Source organism: Chroicocephalus ridibundus, chromosome 2 (assembly GCF_963924245.1).
Source record: "Chroicocephalus ridibundus chromosome 2, bChrRid1.1, whole genome shotgun sequence".
NCBI lineage: Eukaryota > Metazoa > Chordata > Aves > Charadriiformes > Laridae > Chroicocephalus > Chroicocephalus ridibundus.
In genome coordinates this window covers 21,579,557-21,603,514 of record NC_086285.1, presented here as the reverse complement: position 1 = coordinate 21,603,514, position 23,958 = coordinate 21,579,557, and the positions used below count along the sequence as shown (strand labels likewise).

At 38.6% G+C, this 23,958-nt stretch overlaps 1 protein-coding gene across 1 annotated transcript in view; it reads left to right on the top strand.

Annotated features, from left to right (window-relative positions):
- PLXDC2 (plexin domain containing 2) overlaps positions 1-23,538 on the top strand; it is a 282,185-nt gene extending 258,647 nt beyond the window's left edge. The window contains exons 13-14 of the mRNA XM_063324688.1: positions 7,075-7,235; positions 20,518-23,538. Coding sequence (XP_063180758.1) covers positions 7,075-7,235; positions 20,518-20,634 — 278 coding nt within the window. The 3' untranslated portion in view covers positions 20,635-23,538. The remainder of the gene's footprint in view (positions 1-7,074; positions 7,236-20,517) is intronic.
- The last annotated feature ends 420 nt before the right edge of the window (positions 23,539-23,958 follow it).

The window sequence follows — 23,958 nt, the reverse complement described above, 5'->3', positions numbered from 1 at the left end:
TTGTCTGCCCAAAGAGGAGAGCAAACACATGGAGAGGAGGTGTTGCCAAGTGGCTTGTAGAGATCTCGCATGTGGAAACAGCTTATGGGCACCCTGAAGCTCCTGGATGAGAGGAACTAGATCAAAAATGGTCCAAGGATGGCCATGGAAGAAGAACAGTTGTGGGTGTAAGGATGGTGGAATGAGATTAACATAGGTACAGCATTGGACAAATAACAGGGATAGTAGTGAGGAGAGATGGGTTTAACCTGGCAGATTCAGCTGATTTACCCAAAGTCAGAATGTTCCAGCACTGTCACTGGCAGACAGTTTTATTACCCTGAAATAAACCTTGGAGAGAGTTAAAAATTGCTTGATTTCCTGCTTAGATTACTTTTTAAAAAGTGGGTATATAGTATCACAGATTTCTGATACGTCAAACAGCATCCATCCTAAGCAGTACATGCCTTTGTTTATTTATCAAATTTATATAACTAGCAAAAGTAGTATCCAGCACCCAACCAAGAAGGAGAAATGGGCAGGTAAGAAATCAGCTTTCAGTATATCTCACTTTCCCCCACAGCTCAGGACTTCGGGCTGAGATATTTTACATGGAGTGAATTACAAAACTTGCAGTGTCTGATCGCATCCCTGTGAACAATATGAAAAAAGTTGTATTCTGTTGTCACAGCAAGTTTTAAGTTATCTGAAGGCTGCATTCTTTAGGGATCATCAAGTTTCTGTGATTCTATAATAATTTTAAATTAATAGTAATAATAATAATAATAATTAAAAAAATAAGTATGTCTGACTTTCCTAAGCTAGTATTTGAAGGATACTGGTGTTCATGTAAGAACAATCAGATACTCATTTTGCATTAGTATTAATAGTATGGCATAATCTACTTTAATTAATAAATGTATTTTTATAAAGCTGGACATGCTACAGCTTCAAAATTAAGGCCAATACCAAAATAGTCATTATCTAATTGGGGAATGCAAGGGAACTTCTGCAGTTAATGAAACTATTTAAAAAATTGCATGACTGCATGGAGACTCTGAAAATATTATCACACATTCTGTTTCTGTAATGACTGATCTATGTAGTGCATACTCCTAAGTAGTAAAAGGGTACATAAATCTTTACTGTAGAACTGGTTATGCCTGAACCTATACATTTTCCCAGTCTGCTTCATCTGTAGGAGCTGTTTCCATGCACTTGTACCCAGACCCATTTTGCCGTAAAACTAAAACCACACCAGAAACACTGTCAGCTTAATAAACCAGCATTTCTGTACCAATAGTGCTGCACAGATGCTCTCCTGCCCGTGTGCTAGTTTCATCTTCATCTGACCAACCAGCTAAAAAAACATGGGTTTTGATGAACATTAAGAATTCATCCAATTGCTGCCGTGTGACCTAACAGCAAACACTCATTTTATCATAAAGCATTCCTATATAAGAAGAAATTGCAGGGTTCATTCTCTGTCTCTTTGTGACAAATTCAGGGGTTTGCCATGAAAATTCATTCTTCTGGTAAAAAGAGGGGAGAAAGGAAGAAAGCTCAGTACTGAGTTATCATCTTTAGGCTGATTGCTGCTATTTAGGTCATCTATATCCCTGGCTTTCCTAGTTTAGCTGTCAGTCAGGAGGGTCAAATAAGATATTGCATTTTATCCCTTAAAGGTGCATGAGCATAGAATCATAGAATAGTTAGAGTTGGAAGGGAGCTTAGAATCGTCTAGTTCCAACCCGCTGCCATGGGCAGGGACACCTCCCACTAGACCAGGCTGCTCAAAGTCCCATCCAGCCTGGCCTTGAACACTTCCAGGGATGGGGCATTGACAGCTTCCCGGGGCAACCTGTTCCAGTGCCTCACCACCCTCACAGTAAGGACTTTCTTCCTAATATCTAATCTAAATCTCCCCGCTTTCAGTGTAAAACCATTACCCCTTGTCCTATAGCTCCACTCCCTGATCAGGAGTCCCTCCCCATCTTTCCTGTAGGTCCCCTTTAGGTACTGGAAGGTCACTATAAGGTCTCCCTGGAGCCTTCTCTTCTCCAGGCTGAACAACCCCAGCTCTCTCAGCCTGTCCTCATAGGAGAGGTGCTCCAGCCCTCGAATCATCTTTGTGGCCATCCTCTGGACTCACTCTAATAGGTCCATGTCCTGCTTATGTTGGGGACTCCAGAACTGGCTGCAGTACTCCAGGTAGGGTCTCACCAGAGTGGAGTAGAGGGGCAGAATCACCTCCCTTGACCTTCTGGCCACGCTTCTTTTGATGCAGCCCAGGATGTGATTGGCCTTCTGGGCTGCGAACGCACATTGCCGGCTCATGTTGACCTTCTCATCAACCAACACCCCCAAGTCCTTCTCCTTAGGGCTGCTCTCAATCCATTCTCCGCCCAGCCTGTATTTGTGCTTGGGATTGTCCCGACCCAGGTGCAGGACTTTGCACTTGGCCTTGTTGAACTTCATGAGGTTTGCATGGGCCCACCTCTCAAGCCTGTCCAGGCACCTCTATATGGCATCCCTTCCCTCCAGCGTGTCAACTGCACCACAAAGCTTCGTGTCGTCAGAAAACATGCTGAGGGTGCCATAAGAAGTGTGTTTGAATTGGAGCTTTTTGACATCTGATCAAAGTGCAAGAGTCAAAAAGAAATGACATGGCTTTTGGAGGGGAAAAGCAGAGCTTTTTTTCCAAGTCCACACAATGAAATTCCACTTTTTTGTCTGTCATTTGCCCTTGGTTCCATGTCACTTTATATAAAGGAAATTTTCTAGCCAGGAGATACCAGAAGTTCACCTATTTTTTCTCCATTTTACCAGAAAATTTTTTGTAACTCTGCCCTCATAGACAGAGATATTACTCTCTGGTAAGTAAACTCTTTTCCATCTCGTATCATGAGAGGTGTATAAGTTTGTGTCACAATTTTGTTTTCTCATATATAAAACTATCACGACAGAAAAATTGTGTAAGCCCTCAATTTAGATGATAGAAAACAATGTGTTTCATTATTTTGCCTACCTCAATGGTTAATATGCAACAGTGAGAAGAACAATGTTGAGAAAGTATCCACAATATAGTTGCAAACACTCTAAGGAGCAGTCCCAGTTAGTACACACCATTGTTCCCATTAAAGTCGGCATCACAGTCCCCATGAGCCAGGATAAAATTTTCGTTCATTATAATTCCTTGAGTTTTTTTGTTTTTCCTACACCAAAAGAAGCTAACCCAACTGTAACTAGAGACATAATATAGTAATATAAAATCAAAGATGATATAGTCTTTATGTGTTTATCACGCAAACAATGAGAACATTTTTATTGTGTTTTCACTACTGTTTTTTAAACAGCATTCCGGCAGGAGAACAGTTATTTTATGTTTGTATTGTGTGCCTTTAGATTTGGGAAAAAAAGGTTACTTGCTGTTTCTATCCTGTCATTCAGCTCCTAATGAGAAACAGACTAACCTTGAAGATGTTAATATGCTGCTTCTGCTTTAAAGGTTTATGCATGTAAGAATTTGGGGAGGAGTTATAAATAGAGCATACTGTACGTAACAACTGGGTTTTTGAGCACAAGAAAAGGAAAGTTTGGGGAAAGTTCAACTGAGAGAGTTCCTTATGGAAAGGATTGGTCATAAGACAAATATCCTCCCATGGGTTTTGCCTCGCCTGGAACAGCAGATGTGCTGTGATAATCGTAATAAGATTTCTGCACCTGAAAAACTTTCCGAGTCCTTTTTTTCATCTATTTCCCTTGGTGGCTTTTTTAAAGAACTGACAGTTGATTTTGCGGCAGAGAGTATTTTCAAAGTTGACAACACTGTTTATTGTCGGTGTGTAAAGAGAATGGAATCAATTTCTCATGAGTATTTGAGCCCTGGGGTCAATGAACTGAATTTCGATTATGGAAATTACAAGTTACTTACACTTGTTGTCATTTAAGAAAAGCATTTCTTGTGTTTCACTATTTTTTGCGTTTGGCATTCCGATCACTGCACTGATGTCCACACATTGCACCACTCTAGACTAGTAGAAGTCTGGGCAGGCACTTGTCACCTGTGTTGTTTGGAAGAGACAGCGTTCTTGTTTGCAAAGCTGGATGCTAAACACTGAGAAAATACCAACTCAACGGGGGATTAATTTGATGGCCTTTACTGAGTGATTAGGACCTTTGCTGAAGTCCAGCATTTTTTAATATGCAGAATATGATGTTCTGCCTTCAACCATAACATAGTAACAATACAAATTACTCATTTAGTGCAAGTTGGCCTGAAAATGGGTACAAGTGATAAAGTAGTTTATGGTGCACTGATGTGGCATTGAAGGGAAGCGTCGAAGAGTATGAAGCTGCCAAAAAGACAATTATGAGACAGAAGAACTATGAATCCCCTGCTCCTTCTAGGGAGCAGTAACTTCCCAGTAGGGTGACTCACACAACTAACTGATCGTCACTGGGAATTAACAGGACAACCCAGAGCATGTACAATAAAGCAGGCCTTTCCTGATGGCCTTTCAGTTGCTTAATTTACATTTGCTTGGTGATTTGAAATATATGTGCAAGTACTAAATATTGTTACAGTGCATGAACAGAAATTAAAACTGGAGCTTGTATACATGCATCTGTTCTCTACTGAAAGTGAATAGCTATTTAATAAATTGTTAATGGTCAAGTCAAGTCAAAAAATTCTGCTGTGTGACAGAGGAATGTTTTTTAGGGTCGCCTGTCTTTCCTGTCTCCACCATGAATCTTGCATCCTTTGCTATGTAGTGCTACAACTACCAGGAAGTGTTTTAAACGCCCTTTGCGTGGGAATACGTTTGAAAATATCACATTTTTCACTGCAATGTAAAGGATAGCCTCGAAATTTTCACTGTATGTACTGTGTTTAAAAAAAAAAAAGAGAAAAAGAAAAATCAAATAGGGCTGACACTACTTTTCGTTTTTAAAAGTGTCAATACATCTGTGTGAACTAAGCAGAAAGCCACGTAAATTCCTTTGTAGGATTTAGGCAGGGAGAGGCCTGGTTCTTGGATCCTGTTCATGCCTAAGCTCAAACTTGACGTCTACAGTCAGCAAAATTAAAACTTATGTTCCTGTGTGAACAGGTATCACAAACTTTTCAGTAAAAAGAAAGATACCTTCAGGGTTAGGCAGCAGCTGAGTGGGCATGCATGCTTGCAATTTTTTATTGGGTTCATTAATGCCTCCCATGTCCTAGTTAACCTCTCAAATTATTGGGTTCTTTTTCTTTATCCTTTGATTCTGTTGCTCAGCTCCTTACTCGACAAGCTGTCTTACTGACTTCAAGGGAAAAAGCAGATCAACGCTGCAGGGTTTCAGCTATCTTGACTCAAGATTGAGGGAATATGAACAAAAGCATGGGAAATTCAGATGAAGCCCTTCACCCTCCTGTAGATTCACTTCCATATTACAGTTAGAAATGGGTTTTGGCTAAGATAATACACCTTCATTTTCCTTTTCTCTCTGTTGTCACAATGGTGCCGTGCAACCCACTGGGCCATGCGGTCTTCCTTGGACTGGTGAGAAAAAGTGCTTCCACACATGGATGAGCTGTTACACTGAGGTTTACTGTTCCTATTTTCTTTTATTGCCCCTTACGCAAGGCATTTAACACTGTAAAAGGACCTAAATCAATAGACTCTTCATTTCCGGTTCCCTTTTTTTAATATTAGCGTGGAGTGCTCTACTCATAATCTGATGAATAATAAAAGACCATGTACAGTTATTGTTGTTGTTACTATTAATAAGAATAACAGTAACTTCTTTGTAAGTGGTACCTATAAATCAATAGCTGTTTTCCGAGAATGAATAGAAGGACAGTGCCTGACCTCACAGACCGTGACACTCTACGACAACCAAACAAATAGTTCAGGGAGGTGACACAACAAAACGGATGACTGTAAAAATCAACAATTTTCGTTACAGTCGACTTGGCAAACAAGCATCTTAACAGGAAATTTTAAAGTGGAATTGAAAGAAATTTTCTCATAAGCAGGATCAGAGATAAGTTTTGTATGGAGTAAGGAATGGAAGTGATTTGAAGGATTACCAGAAAGGCAGAAAGCAGTGGGAATACTACAAGAATGATGTAAGTTTGTGAAGTGAAATGGCCAGCGCTCTTATACCTAGGGCTTCTTAATCGCTCCTTTGCCTGCAGTGGTGGGTAGAACAGTACTTCTTCCTCTGTGCCCAAGGGTGCTGAAGAATCATTGCGTATCACCGTGTTTGTACTTGCTGTGATACTCCAGGTTGTCCAAAGCAGAAATCACACCTGAGCACAGCAGTTCTACAGATGTTGGTTAATTTATTGAGAGATTTTTTCCACAAGGGTTACAGTGTTGTTAAAAGACTTTCTGTCACTCATTGGGAAGTGCTGCTGACAAGTTGCTTGTGCGACAGAGAGAGTCCTTTTTTCTCCTGATGGGACCATAGCACGAGAAGCCTCTCAGTATAAAGTTTAGTAAATGGATGGTCTTCTGTAACACTTTGGTATGATGAGTGTTCCGTTCAGACCAAGATTAGAATATTGCTGGGTCATTTAACATCCATCTGTTACACTTTTGGCTGTCTGATTTTGTTGCACAGGGTGATTCAAAACCCCTCTCCAAGCTAATGAATCAAGCTTTCAGAATGTGTTTATTAGCTAGACCTCACAAGCGTTTGTGGCATGTCTCGACTTGAAGCTTTAAGAAAAAAAAAAAACATTGAAAATGTATTCAATTAGTACTTTTTGTCTGTAGGGCAACTGTGATAGTTTTATGAGAAAATCAAAGCAAAATTCATTATGAAGGTAATTAGGAACTTCAGAATGTCCAGATTGCATTCAAAAGAAAGGATATTAATTTTGTTTATTGAGTTAGAATTAGTAAAACATTTGGAAATGTCTGTTCATTAAGATTATGAGAGTATTCGGTTGTGGGAAAGAGACATCTAACATCTTTTTCTAACTTGAGCTGTGGAAAATGAGGAACATGTAACACAGGAAGAGCAAATGCTCAATGCCAGCTGTGAAATGGAATGGATCAGACACAAGTTACTGTGTTAATAAATGTACCATTTGTGCAGCTTCCACAGACGACAGTGCGGCGGAGAAGAAAGGTGGAACGCTTCATGCCGGATTAATTGTTGGCATTCTAGTCCTGGTCCTCATTGTGGCTGCAGCCATCCTCGTGACCGTCTATATGTATCATCATCCAACGTCAGCAGCTAGTCTCTTCTTTATAGAGGTAAGACAAAAGCAACATGTTGTGTCACTAGTCTTGTCACTCGGCTAGTGTAATTGGGGTCTCCAGAATAGAACTTTCTTAAATAAATCTGGAAAGTGTTCTTGTGTTTGTAGTGTACGCTTTGAAGAAATGGACCTACCTCACCTAGCAGGTGATGCTCTTGTTCTTAACATGTTTGTCACTCAGCTGCTCCTTTAACTACTATTGCTATTAGCTTTTTTTGGTTTTACACAGGACATATATCTAAAACATATATCTCAGATACCACTCCACCTCTCTTTCTTATCCTTCATTGTCCTCACCGTAGCATTTTTCTATTAGCTGGCACTGGCATTTTATTTTGAGACTTTTCTTTTTCAATTACTTTCCTGTGGAAAAATAAAATGTTTGCATTCATTAATTCTCCAGAAGAGCTGACTTGAAGTAAGTTTTTAGCTGGAAACATGTGCTACCTGTTCCATATATTCATTTGTAGAAATCTTTTAACACTGCCACAGAGTGTGGGAAAGATTCTTTTCACCTAATTTTAACATCTAAATCTAATATCATCTCCTTTAGCTCTTTTTATTAGTGTAGAGAGAAACAAACTCTTTTAGACCATGATTCATCTGACCTATTTGAGACATCTCCTCTAGGATTAGATAAATTACCATTTTTCTCCCTCAAATATAGATAGCTACCTCAGGTGCAGACATCTACATTGCAGATGCTGACATTTAGTCAGCTCAACTCCACTGTACATGACAATATGGGAAAGGAACATTTTTAATAGGTGTTTGATTCTACTACCAAAAAAAAAATCTACCCTTACTTGTGCTTTTTTCAACTCAGCGATGTTCCTCTACCTTATGATAAGTATAGAGTTGCCAAACATGAACAAAAATTCTGATTGTTCATACTCCCCACCCCCGCAGTACTCCCTTTCTTGTAAGAGCCTGGACGCTTTCTAATGGGCAATAGTGAAGATGCAGAACCACTGGAAGCATCACTAGGGACGGACCTAAGAATTGCTTAGGTAGAAGCCTGGACCAGGAAGATATAGATATTCATTCTTAGTGACAGCACTGTGAATTGAAGTGAGACATGAACAGAATGATTCATCTTTAAAATCATATTATAATAAATGTACTGCTTAGATGCAATAGTAGTGACAGAAATCAAAATGAATTGTTTATCAGTATTCCAGGCTCAAGCGATGTAACTGTGCTAACCATCAGGGAACAGCATCCACGTAATAAAATCAATAGTTGCCTTTCATGTCTACACGACATTTCAGGCCATTGCTGTATTGATGTAGACAAACAAAACTCCACTGAAGTCCTTGTACAAAACAGAATGATTTGGCCCTTTCTTTTTTCACACACAGATTGAATTACTATTATTTCACTCTAATAAAAACAAGTTTCTTACCTGTTATGATGCGAATGAAAAGGCTAAGTAAATGGCAACATCTTTTGTAAGAAGGAGAGAAGAATAACAAATTAAAACACACATTTATTTATTTATTTTCTCAGTGTATCTACGGCATGTTAATTTATTTCATTCATTGATATCATACTCATCATGCAAACAGTGGTGCCTTAATCAGTTTTGTTAAACCCATTCCACTGAATTTAATCTTTAGGTGGCATTAATTAATCTGTACAGTCAAAGCTAAAATGTCTTTTAGCAAGCAATGAAGCTTTTAGGAAAAATAGAAAAACAGTCTTTCTATTTAAAATAAAGGAGAAATTACCAAATAAGGACAGGAGGAAATAAATCAGTCAAAATCAAATTTATGCAAAATGTGGTATAAACTACATCCTCTTTTGGGTACTAGGAAAATTGTGATACTTCTGAAGAATCAGCTATTTAGGAATTATAAAACGTTCTAGACATGAAGGGGTGACCTTTCCCTGTAAGTGGTAAAACCACTGATGCAGTGGTAAAACCACAAGGGGTGGAGAAAGGGATTCCTCTGTATTTCAGAACGTTTCCATAAATACCAAAACTTTAAAGCCATTGTTGGTATCATAAGCATAGAAGAACAGAATTTCATTCCACAAATGAAATTGTTTATAAGAAGTTTAATCATTTAATTTGCAAAGGAAACAAAAAATAGTTTAACCAGTTCAAGAAATAAAGAGTAGAATATATTATTCTTCTATTCATCTGATCTGTAGGATGTACATGTTTCCAATACAGAGGAGAATGTATCTTCTCCGACTTGCATTTTGAAAATGAAGTGCAAAAAAATAATGAGGCCCGACTGGTATAAATAAGTCACTGTTACAAAAAAGCATTCTTTATTGTATTGGTGCAATTGAAAAATATTTCTGAGTAAGCTGTTACAGATAACAAGGTACCCCATATACCACAGCAGACAAGCTGCATTATTTAAGGGAAATGAATGAAATGTGGATCTGATGTTACCCTTGTGGGGAAAGAGCTCAAGAGTATTGCCTTGGTCTTGGTCATGAAACGAGAACAAGCACATAAATATTTCAGAAAACAATATTTTTTGTATGAGTCCCTTGATTAATAAAGAAAAGTATAATAAACTGATCCCGTATCTGAGACTGTAAGACTCTTTCTCCCTTGTGCAGATATCACCCCATATTCACTTACCACCTCACTCAGGTTTTCACATAGCTCATCTCGAATCCTACTCGCGATGCCCCTCATGTTTGTCATGCAGTCCCTTTTCTCAGTGAGCTCCCCCAAATAAGGATAAATACACCCACATTTTGACTGCACTGTTTAACTTTGCACTGATAAATGCAATCCATCTGAGCACCATTAAATGATATCTTGAGTGCATTAGTTAGTTTAAATAAGCAATACATAAAAGCCAAGAAAAATGCCATTTATTCCAAAAGCAACTATTGTTTTAGAACAGAGTAACATTATTCTGTGATATTTTTTTTTACCACTAAAGCCTGAGGAAAATGTTTCCTCTAGTGGTTTTGTTCCTAGCTGTTGAGCACAATGCATATGTGCAGCCCCACCTGAAACAAAAATAGCTATTTTGAACGAACAGCTTGAGAATTCTTGAATGCCAATGCTCTTCAATTTGCCCATGACACTGTATCATTTTAAAAGAAACCATCCAAAGAGTTCAATACTTTTTCAAAAAAAGTTGCCGTTTTTCTTAAGTGTGTAGAAGATTCAAATCAAAATGCAATGTTTTCCTGTTTCTTCCAGCCCCCACACTATTCAACATGTGTTTCATTGTTTAAGTTGGACACTTCTCTGGTGACCTAAAGACAGGATGAATTATCAGCTTTTAAAGTTAAGGGTGTTCCAGTCAAAGTTACAATGAATGCGGAGTATTTCTAAAAGCTGAGAGTAAATGTTGATTGAAGATTATCTTGCAGAGTGACAGAAGAGGTGGTGTATGCTTTGGTCTTCTATTTATTGATGGTTAGCCCTGTGGTATTTTCTCTCCCTTGAATTTCATTTTGTTGCAAATGATTTCCCCTTTTGAATCAAGTTACATACTACTCTTACCTTGAGGGATCTCTTGAGTATACTTTGAAATTATTTGCACTGATTTTTTAAAAGGAGCATACACGTCAAATAGTGCTCTTCCTGTCTTTTTCAACAAAGCAGGAGCTTATGTCGGAAATCTAGCTATAACACATATAGCTACACACTAGCTATACCACAATTTAAAAGTAATTAATTTATTCACTAACTTAGGTAGTATATTTGCATTCAGGATTTGAGGTTTGGTGGCCAAGAAGCCAAGCATGGTATCCCAACTGTAGTAGATTGCAATGCCTGTGATATAGATCATAGCAAAAGTGATACAGGTATCTGGAGCTGAAAGGAAACAGGAGTAAAGGAATTCCTTACTGAGTCAGATGGATGTGCTCAAATTTCATGGAGTTGTGGGCAAAATAGCAGGCTTAGTAGTATTTTAGATTTTACTTCTTCCCTTCCTTTTCTTCATGTTCTATTTTTCTTATATTTTTATCCTTCATTGGCTTGCATTTGTGGGTGAACTTTGGCACTGAAAGCAATTAATGTCCAGGGAACGTTTAGCAAAGCAAAAAGCAGAGCCTAAGGCAGACTGTCTTTTACTCAGATGTCTTTGCTTGTTTGCACCCAGTTATCTGTGGACAGAAGGGTTGCACGTGACACAGTAAGTTTTCATGTGCGTGCTTCCTTCTGTTTTCTTGTCTTTCCTACTTATAGATTGGTCCAAAGTCCTTTTAATCTTTGAAACTTACCTCAGCTGTCATCCCAGTGACATGTTCCCCTTTGGGGAACAAAGGCAACATGATCTGGCCACAGCTGAGAAGACAGCAGAGGAATCGCTGGCCAACGTGAAGGCAGGGAGTCAGACCTCGTGATGTCTTTTCCCAGCTGGACACAGAGATACTGTTGCCGAACGTACTTACGTAAGGCTCGACAACAGCAGTATAAAATTTTTGCGTGGCAGTTCTCAGCGGGTAGGAGATTTTAAGGAGTCTAAACTAACATTGCAAGTTGGGACCATCTTAACCTCAGGCAAAGAGCCTTTCTCCTGTATTCAGCTTACAGGTACAAAACCAAATCCACCTTATTAACACATGTAGCCTCTGCAGCTGCAGGGATAGGAGTGAATTCAGAGCCTGTGTATTTCTTCATAGTGACTGTGTATGTCTTAATAGTAGTTAATATGTCAGACACTGAAGAGAAGTGTGGGTGTTTGTGATTACAAGTTATCATTCTTTTGAGTTAACATCCCATTTTAAAGGTCATAGCCTTTGCCTTCATGTTCCCACCCTTCCTGGAGGTTTTCCAGAGCTTTGTTGGCCTGATTCAGCTGCTTAGAAACATGCATGTACACTCACACACACACATGCACATAGCTATGCCTTTTTTAGTTGTTTGTTTTATTTCATTTTGGATGTTTAAGCTGGACAATTTCACAAATCTGCTTTTTCAAATGGCCACACAGAGAGTTGAACTGGTGCGATGGAGCCAGGAGGTGACCTTGGGGAGAAAGAGAGGGAGGAAGGAATGAGCAGCTGCAGGTCTTCAGCAAATAAAATAATAGTGCATGATCAGAGCCTGGGGGATGCACCTCGACTCTTCCTGATTTAACTTGAATTATGTCTTTACTAGTAAATTAAATAAGCCTGAGACTGTTTTTTAGCATAGAGACCAACCAGCACGGAAGGGTTTGCATTCCTGTCATTTAACTCTGTCAGCCTCACCGTAATGTGACGGCATGCAGACTATTAGCGTGGACTGAGGATGGTTCCCGAATCCTGAGCCCTAGCTGGGGTGGTCTGAGAAAGCAGTAATTGTTCGGTATTGTTTCTAACAATTGAGCTGTATAGTGGATTGTGTTGCAGTATCTGTAAACAATCACTGTTGCAGTATCTGGAAACATTCAGATCTAGCAGTAGATTTTCTTCAGATTTTCAGATCTTCAGATTTCTTCTCTTCTCCTCCCCTGTCTGCTTAGAGGAAGGAAATTGAAGGAGAAAATAGTCAAAAAAGCCAGAGATAGTTCTTGGTGTTTCGGAGCTCAAGGAATTAATGGGTATTTCTGGCTCACGGTTATACGCCTTTGCCCATAGCAACACAACACAAATAAGAGCCATCTTTTAACAGCCAGCCCTGTTCTCAGCGCACCATTTCCAGGTTTCTGCATTAATGTCACAGATGCAGTGTATGTCTTCAAACAAATGAGAAGTAAATAGGAGACAGAGTGAAAAAGAAAGAAGGAATTTTTTTAAAAAGAGTCAGATCCTCAGCTGGCTTAGACAGGTGATGAAGCTCACACACCTCTGCTGATTTCTTTTGGGATATGGCCCATTGGTTTTATTATGTATACATTTTACAGGCAATTTTGCTTTTAGTTTGAAGAAGGCTTGACATGCTCATCAATTTGTTTTTTGTCCAGAAGTTTCAGCTGAATTGTGTTTCATGAAGATGATGATTAAAAAGAAGAGAATAAGTATTATTCTTCTCTTCTTTCAAATTCCTGCAGTGTCCTGGCATTTGGGGTATTGTCATTGATCTCGCTGTCATTGCTTTGTACTGATAGTAAAGTTATTTTTTCCAAAGCTTACCCAGCTCAGCAGGAACCAGCAGCTCAGCAAGGGAAACCTAAATCGGCCACAAGGGAGAAGCACTAAAATAAATAATCACCAGTGACAATAAAAGTCAAAGGTGGGGAGGAAGGAGGCATTCTGTTTCTCGTCCATCAGCAGCCAGCTACTTAGATCAACCTAAGACTGCAGAAACACTGTTATAACAAGAAGTGGTTTAAATCACAAAGAGAGAGTTTGAACAAGCTCTTCTATCAAAAAGAAAAATAAATGAAGCCGGTAAATGATCCAACTGCATTTTAAGTCTCTAGCAATCTTTATTTCAGAACAGCTTCTTCAAAATATTAAATTAGGATGGTGTCAGGCAATTGATCTTTTGTTATTCCTGGAAATGCATATCAGAAGTATAGTTTCAGATATTTGAAGCCTCGTCCATTTCTGAATGTGATTTGCCAAATAAATTGGGTGTTTCTAGGAGAGATTAAAGACTGATGCACAAATTATAACCACCTAAATAATATTTCAGGTAACTTTGAGCACACAAACACATGTTATGGGCACGGTAATTGATAACAGAAAGAGCTTTCCATGTCATGAGAAAGCAGAGGGCTTGGATACCCAGGTAGATTAACAGTGGAAAAGTGTACTTAGACTAATGGGACTTGAGGGTATCAGGTTAACATATGGTCATTTAGTAACAGACCTTACTATACTTTTTTCCCCTTTTCTTAATCCATTTGAGTAAGTCATTACAATTGTTTCTGGGGTTTTGACAACTATCTGGAATTTGGATAGCTCTGTATTTACATATTTCCGGTTAAGAGAGTTAAATCGGCCTTGTTGGTAAAGTATGGTTAAAGAATGCGGTTTTTAAATAGATTGAAATGTCTTTAGGCCATTTAATTAGACAAAGAAATTGGCATCAAAGGAAATGTAAGATGCAGCCTTCAGTAGAAACAGTGAAACAGTCCTCTGAATGTTTGAAAGATTTGAAATGCAGGAAAATAATCAATAGACAGAGAAGACAAAGTTGCACCAGAGCATTCAGCCTAAAAAAGTATTCAATAACTTCAGCTTTTGTGTAGTTTAGTGCTGTCATGGTTTAACCCTAGCCAGCAACCAGCCACCACGCAGTCGCTCACTCATTTCCCCCCCGTCCCCCAGTTGGGATGGAGAAGAGAATCAGAAGAGTAAAAGTGAGAAAACTTGTGGGTTGAGATAAAGACAGTTTAATAAGTAAGGCAAATCCATGCAAGCAAAGCAAAACAAGGAATTCATTTGCTACTTCCCATCGGCAGGCAGGTGTTCAGCCACCTCCAGGGAAGCAGGGCTCCATCACACGTAATGGTTACTTGAGAAGACAAAATGCCATAATTACCAACGTCTCCCCCTTTCTTCTTCCCCCAACTTTATATACTGAGCATGATGTCATATGGTATGGAATATCCCTTAGGTCAGTTGGGGTCAGCTATCCCGGCTGTGTCTCTTCCTGACCTTTTGTGCACTGCCAGCAACAGGGCGCTATCAACACTATTCCCAAATCCAAAACATAGCACTATATCACCTGCTAGTAAGAAAGTCAACTCTATCCCAGCTGAAACCTTGACAAGTGGGAAATCAAATTTGCTGGGGACCTCTAGAGAGTCTTTCAAGATTTTGAAAGGTTGACCTTCTCAAGCTAATTCAAGTATTTATACTCATATAAACTCAGTTTGGAAAGAGAATCTGTGTGTGTCTTGGTGAAGTCTGCTGTTCAAGTTTACTGCTGAATAGGAATGAAGAGTTGATCCATGCACAAGAACAAAATGTGCATGTGGCAGGGTTGGGGAGATGACGGAGGGGCAGATTTTTCATTATGTTTTCCCTTTGCTGCTTTTCTGATATTGCGGATTTGTCCAGAATCATGCTCATTCCATGTTTCTGTACTGAATGCAGGATAGGATGAGGATGGGATGGGGATAGTAAGGATAGGATGTAAGAATATCAGATATGTAATACACATTACCAAGTTCCTTCTGTCCATTACTAATAGAAGCTTGTCGTAATGCAAATGTATGAAAGGAAATGTAAAAGCTTAGAATTACTGCAGGTAAGAAAATATACATTATTACAATCACAGAATGGTAAGGGTTGGAAGGGCCCAGACCCCCTGCCAAAGCAGGTTCACCTAGAATGCATTTAGGGGGTTTTGAATATCTCCAGAGAAGGAAACTCCGCAACCTCCCTGGGCAGCCTCAAAGTAAAGAAGCTTTTCCTTATGTTCAGATGGAATTTCCTGAGTTCCAGTTTGTGCCTGTTGCCCCTTGTCCTGTTGCTGGGCATAACTGAAAAGAGTCTGGCCTCATCCTCTTGACACCCGCTCTTTAGATATTTATAAGCATTGATGAGAAAATTGCTTTTACTGAATTACCGCCTCATGTGGAAAGTGTTAACTGGCATAAATTTTAGAGATAGTGTATAATGCGGGCACCAGAATCTCTCAGGAGCAGGCCATCAATCTTCAAATACTAGTATTTCAATACAACTTTATACAACTGTCTGTCCTCCTGTAACTGATCTTGTATATTGCTTATCCCTTACAATTTATTTTCCTATGGCACGTACAAAGTAGATTTCATTTCTTGTTTATGTGTACTCAGTTTACTCTTTTCAAATATTTTTAAAATCCATTTAAAAAATCTTGAATTGATTTTATACCAGCTTCTCCACTTGAAGTCTGAATTGATCAGTTCCTTTGTTTTCAAGATAACATTAATTTGAGACACTGATTGGTTTCTAGTCTGTAAGTCAGTGTAGAAATACATAATTCTTACTGAATTTTACCTCCTTACTAAATTGTAGCAGGCTATTCTGTTCTTATTTTATAGGTGCATCATTGGTGATCTGGTGGCTCGTAATAGGCAGGAGCCTTGCTGACAGCAAAAAAAATGGCTTCATTTTCATTGATCTCTGGACAGTTAAGAGAGTTAACATAAAAACTGATGGGTCGTTTTCCCTTTCCTCCCTTTAAATATGATCAAGTTTGCTAGAAATTTCTTTGTAAAATTCCAATACAGTCAAGCACATACAGAAAGCACTGACCTATCAGAAACTCCTGTAGTTTTTAACTTGAGCCACTTTTTTCTCTTTTGTTTAAAGAAGTTATGTTCAACAGGAAATAAGATGGACTAAAGCTAGCAACCTCAGAAACATCACAGACTGTAGCACTGGAAACCATGTTTAGATCATAGAATCATAGAACCATAGGGTTGGAAGGGACCTCTGGAGATCATCTAGTCCAACCCCCCTGCCACAGTAGGGTCACCCAGAGCAGGTTACACAGGAACACGTCCAGGCAGGTTTTGAATGTCTCCAGAGACAGACTCCACCACCTCTCTGGGTAGACTGTTCCAGTGCTCTGCCACCCTCAAAGTAAAGAAGATCCTCCTCATGTTGAGACGGAACTTCCTATGCTCAAGTTTGTGCCCATTACCTCTTGTCCTGTCCCCAGGCACCACTGAAAAGAGCCTGGCCCCATCTTCCTGACATCCATCCTTTAAGTATTTATAAGTTTTGATAAGATCCCCCCTCAGTCGTCTTTTTTCCAGACTGAAGAGACCCAAATCCCTCAGTCTTTCTTCATAAAGGAGGTGTTCCAGTCCCCTAATCATCTTGGTAGCCCTTTGCTGCACCCTCTCCAGCAGTTCCCTGTCCCTCTTGAACCGGGGAGCCCAGAACTGGACACAGTACTCCAGGAGTGGCCTCACCAGGGCAGAGTAGAGGGGGAGGATGACCTCCCTCGACCTGCTGGCCACACTCTTCTTGATGCACCCCAGGATGCCATTGGCCTTTTTGGCCACAAGGGCACATTGCTGGTTCATGGTCATCCTGTTGTCCACCAGGACTCCCAGATCACACCAACTGAGTTTTATTTAGACAATGTTCAATTAAGTGCACTCAGATACATATCAAACCTTTTTGGTTTTATCATGTTTTAATGACATCGTACCATTTTGGTGGATAAAAGAGGCCCTACAGGGTCAAAATTCCCTCATGTAGAAAGATGTCAAAAGAAGAAACTGGTCAACAATGAGAATACACTTGGAGACCTGTCTGTCCAACAACAGTGAGGAGATACTCCAGTCTTTAGTAAAAATGGGTTGAATCCCCTCTTTTTTTTTTTTTCTCACAAGCAAGACAAATCATATCCATTCTGCCTCTACTGCAAGATTTACGTAAGGACACTTATTCTAACCTCAGTATTGCTGTAGGAAGTCAAATATATTGCACAGCCACCAGCAGTGGTGTAGACAAGCGTAATGTCAGAAACATGAAAGGTAGATCTCACTTTCCATGGATTATCCAACTGCTAGTTTCTTACATTTTATCTTACTGGTTTTCAATAGGAACTAACTTTTTTTTCATGTGTATCATAAGTTACTCTTCTGCATCCTGACATGCAGCTTCTGCATCCTGGTCATGTGAAGTCACAAGAACTTTTCCCTCATCCTTATTTGCTTAAAATAACGAACCCAAGGAAGCTTCAGTCCTATGAGAAAAATCCTAGTCCTGCTTTCCTGTTTTGTAATACACTGAAAGGAAGCAGGAGTTAAAACTCTCCAGCCGCAGATCAGAGGATTTCCTCTAAGAGTTCCAATTCCAGAGAAAGAAGGATATTTTTTCCTGTTAAATTGGGTGACAAAACTAAGGAATTAGTTAAAATATTCAGCTTGCTTTCCCCTGTTTTGTTGTTGTTTGGGATTTGGAAGAGGTTGTTTTGGGTTTGGGTTTTTTTTGCGGGCGGAGTAGGTTTTTTGTAATCTTCTTATTTCTTATTCACTCTCTGCTTCACAGAGAGTAAAAGGGAAGAATGTATTAGGCATTCCCTGAGCTGCTTCAGTAACTCAACGAGCTTTGTGTCTCCTGATATCCATGAAGTTACTTTTGCTTTTATCAATTAAAACTGTAATGTCTCTACAGCTTTTTGGGGGTCAATGAATTGATAGCTTGTCAGTGCTCGCTTTTAAGGACTGGCAACCCCTCGCGTCACCCACATGCACACAAAGAAGTTGAAATTAAACAGACTGTTGGTAGGAATGGAAAATCTCACCTCAGGCATGAAGAGAAACCACAGAAAGCTGCGATTGTAACATTTGGCGATGACCTTTGAATCTGTTGGTTTATTTCTGGAACAACAGCTGATGTTTATGCTGTGTGGCATTGTATCATTAGAACTGATACACATCTGTTCCATATTTCATCATCTGGAAAGGTCAATTAAAAAGAGTAGCCCAAAATGGTAGATATAGTTTGTAACAGCAAGGTAGCAAGGAAGTAGTATCTAATTATGGGTACACATTAAAACGAAATTAGGGAGCAATTTAATAGATTAAAACTCTGCTCATCCTTATATGCTGCCATTTGAGACTGTTTCTAATTATTTTTTCCTACTAGTTTTCCGATTATTTTTTTTATTTTCTCTTTTCATTAGAGACTTCTCGGTCAAATTCTTTGCTCATTTATACCAGTGTAAATCTGGAACAAGTCTTTTACATTTACTTGAATTATTCTTGATTTGCTTTAGTGAGTCTGAGAACATAATATGATCCTTTTTCTTTACCAGTAACCAAACTGTCCTTCTTAATTTTGAAACCATGCTGAATCAAGCTTAGGTAGAAAAAAGTCTCAAAAGTTTGAATAGACTAAGTTTTCGTATTAGGAAAAGACATCCATTAAAGAGGACGGTGTTTGCCTTCTGGTTCTGCCTATTTGGTAGGAAGGTGTTGCGTTGAGAGGCCTGGGATTTTAAATTACCTGCCAAATAGAATTAAACTCTGGATGCCTCAAAAGTAACCTGATCCTGCAACTGGAGAAAAAGAAATCAGTTGCTTTTATATTGTATCTTCCTAACAGTGATCACTGAGGAAGGCTTTGTGCTGTGCCTGCAGACAGCTGTGGGGTTTGTTGGTAACAAGATTCAGTGGTCCCCCAAGATTTCCGTAGTGGCTGCTGCCCAACAGCACCATGAGTCCCAGCATAATGTCACGGCTGTGGCTGTTCTGTGGTCCCCAACATTGCAGCATGAAATACCCTTAGTGATCGGAAGGCGATCAAAGTGGGGTATTACGGGGACAGAAAATCGAATGCAATGTTTATTTTCAGAAGAAAGATCATAAAGCAAAATTGTTCAGATTTTGAACTGTCAGTGAAAATATAGGCTGTGACTTATCTGCACTGTTTCTCCTCTCATTTTCCTGCAATGTTTCTGTATAGGTTACTATATCTTCCAGCCCTCCTTCCAAGCAGATTGTAACTGTTGTCAGTAACGAAAAAGAAATACGTATCAGAATATTTGGGAGATAAAATTTTCAATAGGGAATCATCATTTTAGGAGAGCTTTTTCTGCTAACTGACTTTAAGAAAGAGTTTCCTTACTTTCCTGAAAACTATTCCCTTTGACAGAATCTCAGCTTGGTCACCCAAAGCGTGAGCCTTCCCACACGTTAATTAGTTTGAAAATGCAGGATTTTTAAAGCACCTGTCCTTCCCAGATGCTTCACAATCATACAGACATTGTTTTGTCTTTCCTAGAGAAGGTCTATTTCTCTTCTCCGTTTATTAGCTGTTTTTAAAGCAGGCACCAAAGATCCTCGTGAAAATGGGGTAGGACCTCTCAGGACCCTTCTACCCAAAGGCTGTAAGAGTTTAAATGAAAAGGTTGCTTCTATTTGAACCATCAAAGTAAACTACTCAAGTAGAAATTATGTCACTTGAAACAGAAAGTCATTATTTTGGCAGTCCTGCATAAGCATGCCAGAATTTTGTTCAAAAAAATTTTTAGAAGTACAGTTTCTGTCAACTCTGCTACACATTCTCCCATGGAGTAAAATATGTTGGCAAATTCCTGTGCAGAAGTAGGAAGAGTGAGCAGTGGGCAGATCCTTTAGGGGGTGGTGGATCACCAGGTCTTTATATGACAAAATCCACTGATGAACAGTTTTAGACAGGAGTTATTTCATCTTCTTCATTGCTAGGACTAGTGGCAATTATTTAGTTCTTTGATAACAGCCATCACTCACAAATCTAGAAAGAGGGATTAATTCCCCTGACTTTTGCTGCTGAATCGTGCTTCTCCATTCCTGTAACAACTACACAGAGTGGGTTTAACATGAGAGAGACCAACATTACAGGGCATTGTTAAAGTTTTTTATTATTTATTTATTGTCGTACCCTTCATGTTCTGAAAGTTTAATTTCTTGTTGTTGCTGTTACAGCGACGTCCAAGCAGATGGCCAGCAATGAAATTCAGAAGAGGATCTGGACATCCTGCCTATGCTGAAGTGGAACCAGTTGGAGAAAAAGAAGGGTTCATTGTATCAGAGCAGTGCTAAAGTTTCTAGGACAGAACACCAGTACTGGCCTACAGGTGTAAGACATTTACTTTGCCTCTCTTTAAAGAAAAGGAGCCCTAAGCTGCTGTAGCCTGATAGAAAGAAGATTTTGGATAAGCTTTGTCCAAGAAGAAAAACTATCTATCTAAGATACCAGATTACCACTGCGCAGTAGTTTTTGTTAGTGGACTGAGACAAAATGGTTCGTACAGAACATTTGTCAGTGGACACCTACGGTATCAGAACTATGGCACAAGTGCCATGTTATTGGCTTTAGGTACGGGGATGCACAGAAATCAAAAATATAATAAAGCTTTGGTGCACAAGGGTATTACCCTTTGCTTCAAGTGTTCTTCTCTGGTATCTCAAAGACTGAGTGACAAATCTGTACCCTTTCAGTGCAAAGGGCACTGATCAGTGTTCACAGGTGATTGAGAAAAGTATCTCAATGCAGGTAAAGAAGAAAAAAAGGAATTTTCCAGTACTTCTACAGGTGGAATAGTGGATGAAATACACTCACTTTTCAATTCTAAATTAACCTACCCACCTAACTGAGCGAGTCACGGTGTATATGCTTTCCAGGAGTAGTACAATGTTTCTTGCACATTGCTGATTACTTCTAAACAACTCACGATACACAAATTGGTAAGAAATGAGGACAACAGAGAATTTTCACAATGATGAAATTATTTTATTTCATGGGAGTTCACAGTGAATTTGGGCTGATTTTCAGTTTCAATGTTCACTAACAATTAATAATCAATCAGGTTTGATTCAAGGGTTATCTTTCATTTCTGTGCAGTAGGCTGAAGTAAAGGCAACAGATCCTTTTAGCTGCCAGAGATCTTGTGGACCATTTCTTGGGCAACGTGATATGAGAAACAAGATTTTAAACAAATGCGTTTCTATCCTTTGCCATTTCATTGTGAGTCCTTACTGAGAAGCACCAGACTTCAATGCACCCCTTCCAGAGATTCAGATACAAGTGTTATTGAACCCTGCTGATTCATACAGTGATTTTGTTTAATGCACATAGTAGTTGCATAAATATATATAAAAATATATTTTTTTTTATAGCTAACACAAGGCGGGCTCTTGTGACTGTTAAGACTGCATTTTTGTCATCCAGACAAAGGAAATGGATTGCATTACTGCATATTTCCACTGAGTTGTAAAATAATCCTTAATATTAGAATATTTTTATGTTGCGTAGGGAAGGTGGTTCATGTAGTTGCAGTGCCATATCCTTTCTGCCTATCGGAACCACTCTTTCTTTAATATCGACCCTTTCCCTCCCTGTATAGGGAAAGACAAGACTATAAATTCACACCATCAAAAACAGTTATGCCTTTCATGGGAGGGATTAATATACACTGAGACCCAGATCTTCCATGAGGAGTTGGAACCTAAACGCTTTGATGATCTGGGCCTAAGCTATTAAAATTTTAAATTCAGGTATTGTATGTACATTTCATCGTAGTCATTGACTATCAAATTTTTTAAATACTGTATAAGGCACTTGAATAATTTTAAAGTGAGGTATACAACATTCGCAGTTTCGGATCTCAAGCAGTTAAAAAAAGTTGTAGATACCACCTCAGTAGTACAGTTATTTACAATTCTTGTTGATGCTTGTATGGTCTAAATTTGATTACTTAATACTGTTTAAAAAAAAAAAAACAAACATGATTTTTACTTGTTATTTTGTTCAGTAAATAATACAATACTGTATTTTCTGTATTCTTTTATTTTGTGTAACACACTTTTATTTTCATCCATTTTAAATCATCTAGCGTGAGATGGAAACTGCTCAAAACCTAACTGGTATTAATCTGAAGATACTAACACATTGTCTTGAAGCCTGGTGAAAAGCCTGTGGCAGGTATTCATTTCAATTTGTCTGGGTCTGCTGAGCCCTGTTTCTAATAGAATGGGATTAAATTGCAGGCTGTTAATTCCGATAGCAATAACCAAATGTATGCACATATATATCTGGTGACACTCATTTTTATTAAATAAAAAGGTATCAGTGCACATCATTTAGACACGTATTAGTTTTTCTAGGAATCTTGGAAGTCATCAGCTAGGGTTCATTGGCCAAATGAAGCAATCGTAGAGCTTCCATTTGGAGCATGATGGAATCCTGTTTCAAATAATTTTTATTTCAGAGCACATCTTGGCAAATTATACTAAGAAATTTTCAAAAATCTACACGGTACTGCAATAAATTCAAGGGATGTTTCATATAAGTGAAGAAGATTTATATTATTATGGGTTTACAGATCTGCACTTTGGCTGATTCATTCCCATTTTTCATGTTTTTACCCGTGTATGTAATACATGTAATTCAATGGAACTCTCAGAATGTTTGTAACGTGATTAGAAAAACACAACAATTTTAAAATCCAGTATTTTGATTACTTTTGTTTTAAGGCCCTCTTGCACAGCTGAAGGATGTTTATTAGTATTTGCAAACTAACTTAAATTTCATACTCCTTCATTAAATAATAGCAATTATTTTTTTTATCCTCTGATCACCAGCTGTCGTAATTTGGTGGAAGATTTCACTGGTCTTTGGGGAGCATCATAGTGTACTTGTTTTGATTTTTGCCATGATGTTATATGCTATGGATTATAACACGATGAGTCGCTGGGTTTATTTAATAAGACTGATAGGCATATGCTTATGTCTGATAAGAACAGATATCTGAAGAGAAAACCTTCTGCATACTAATGGATGTATAGTGTCTCATTGGTGTCTGCTTTGATATATTCTGTGGTATGTTCTATTTATCCCAGTAGGCAAAAGTTAATTAAGTAATCTGTTGCTGTTTTGTAATTCCATCTAGTTTTCTAATTTTTTAATAATTAAAATTGCCACATTAAAAATTATACAAATATTAATCTATAGGTGTGATGAAATATTAAAATTAACTAAGAAACCGATTCTTATAATTTTATAAAGCACGAGGTTAATTTATCCAGACCAAAAAAGTGTCCTGTAACCCCCTCTCAGAGGTCCAGCTCGTATGTTATTCAACAGTTCATAAAGAGATTTCCATCCAGGTCTCTGAAACAGCGGCTTCACTAGCGTCCCCACTGGTCCTTCATTTGAAAGTACTTCAGAATATTTCATTTGTTTAAATGCTTACTTACAGAGTCATTTATTCTAACAGTTGTTTTAACTCAAACTTTTCTGTAAATTCGTGTATCTAATGCATGTAATGATTGCAAGACCTCACAAAATTATCATTTCTTATTACTTTCCATTTTAGTGTGAAATGTTCCATAACACCTAACACTCAGTGCTATGCGTTAGCTCAT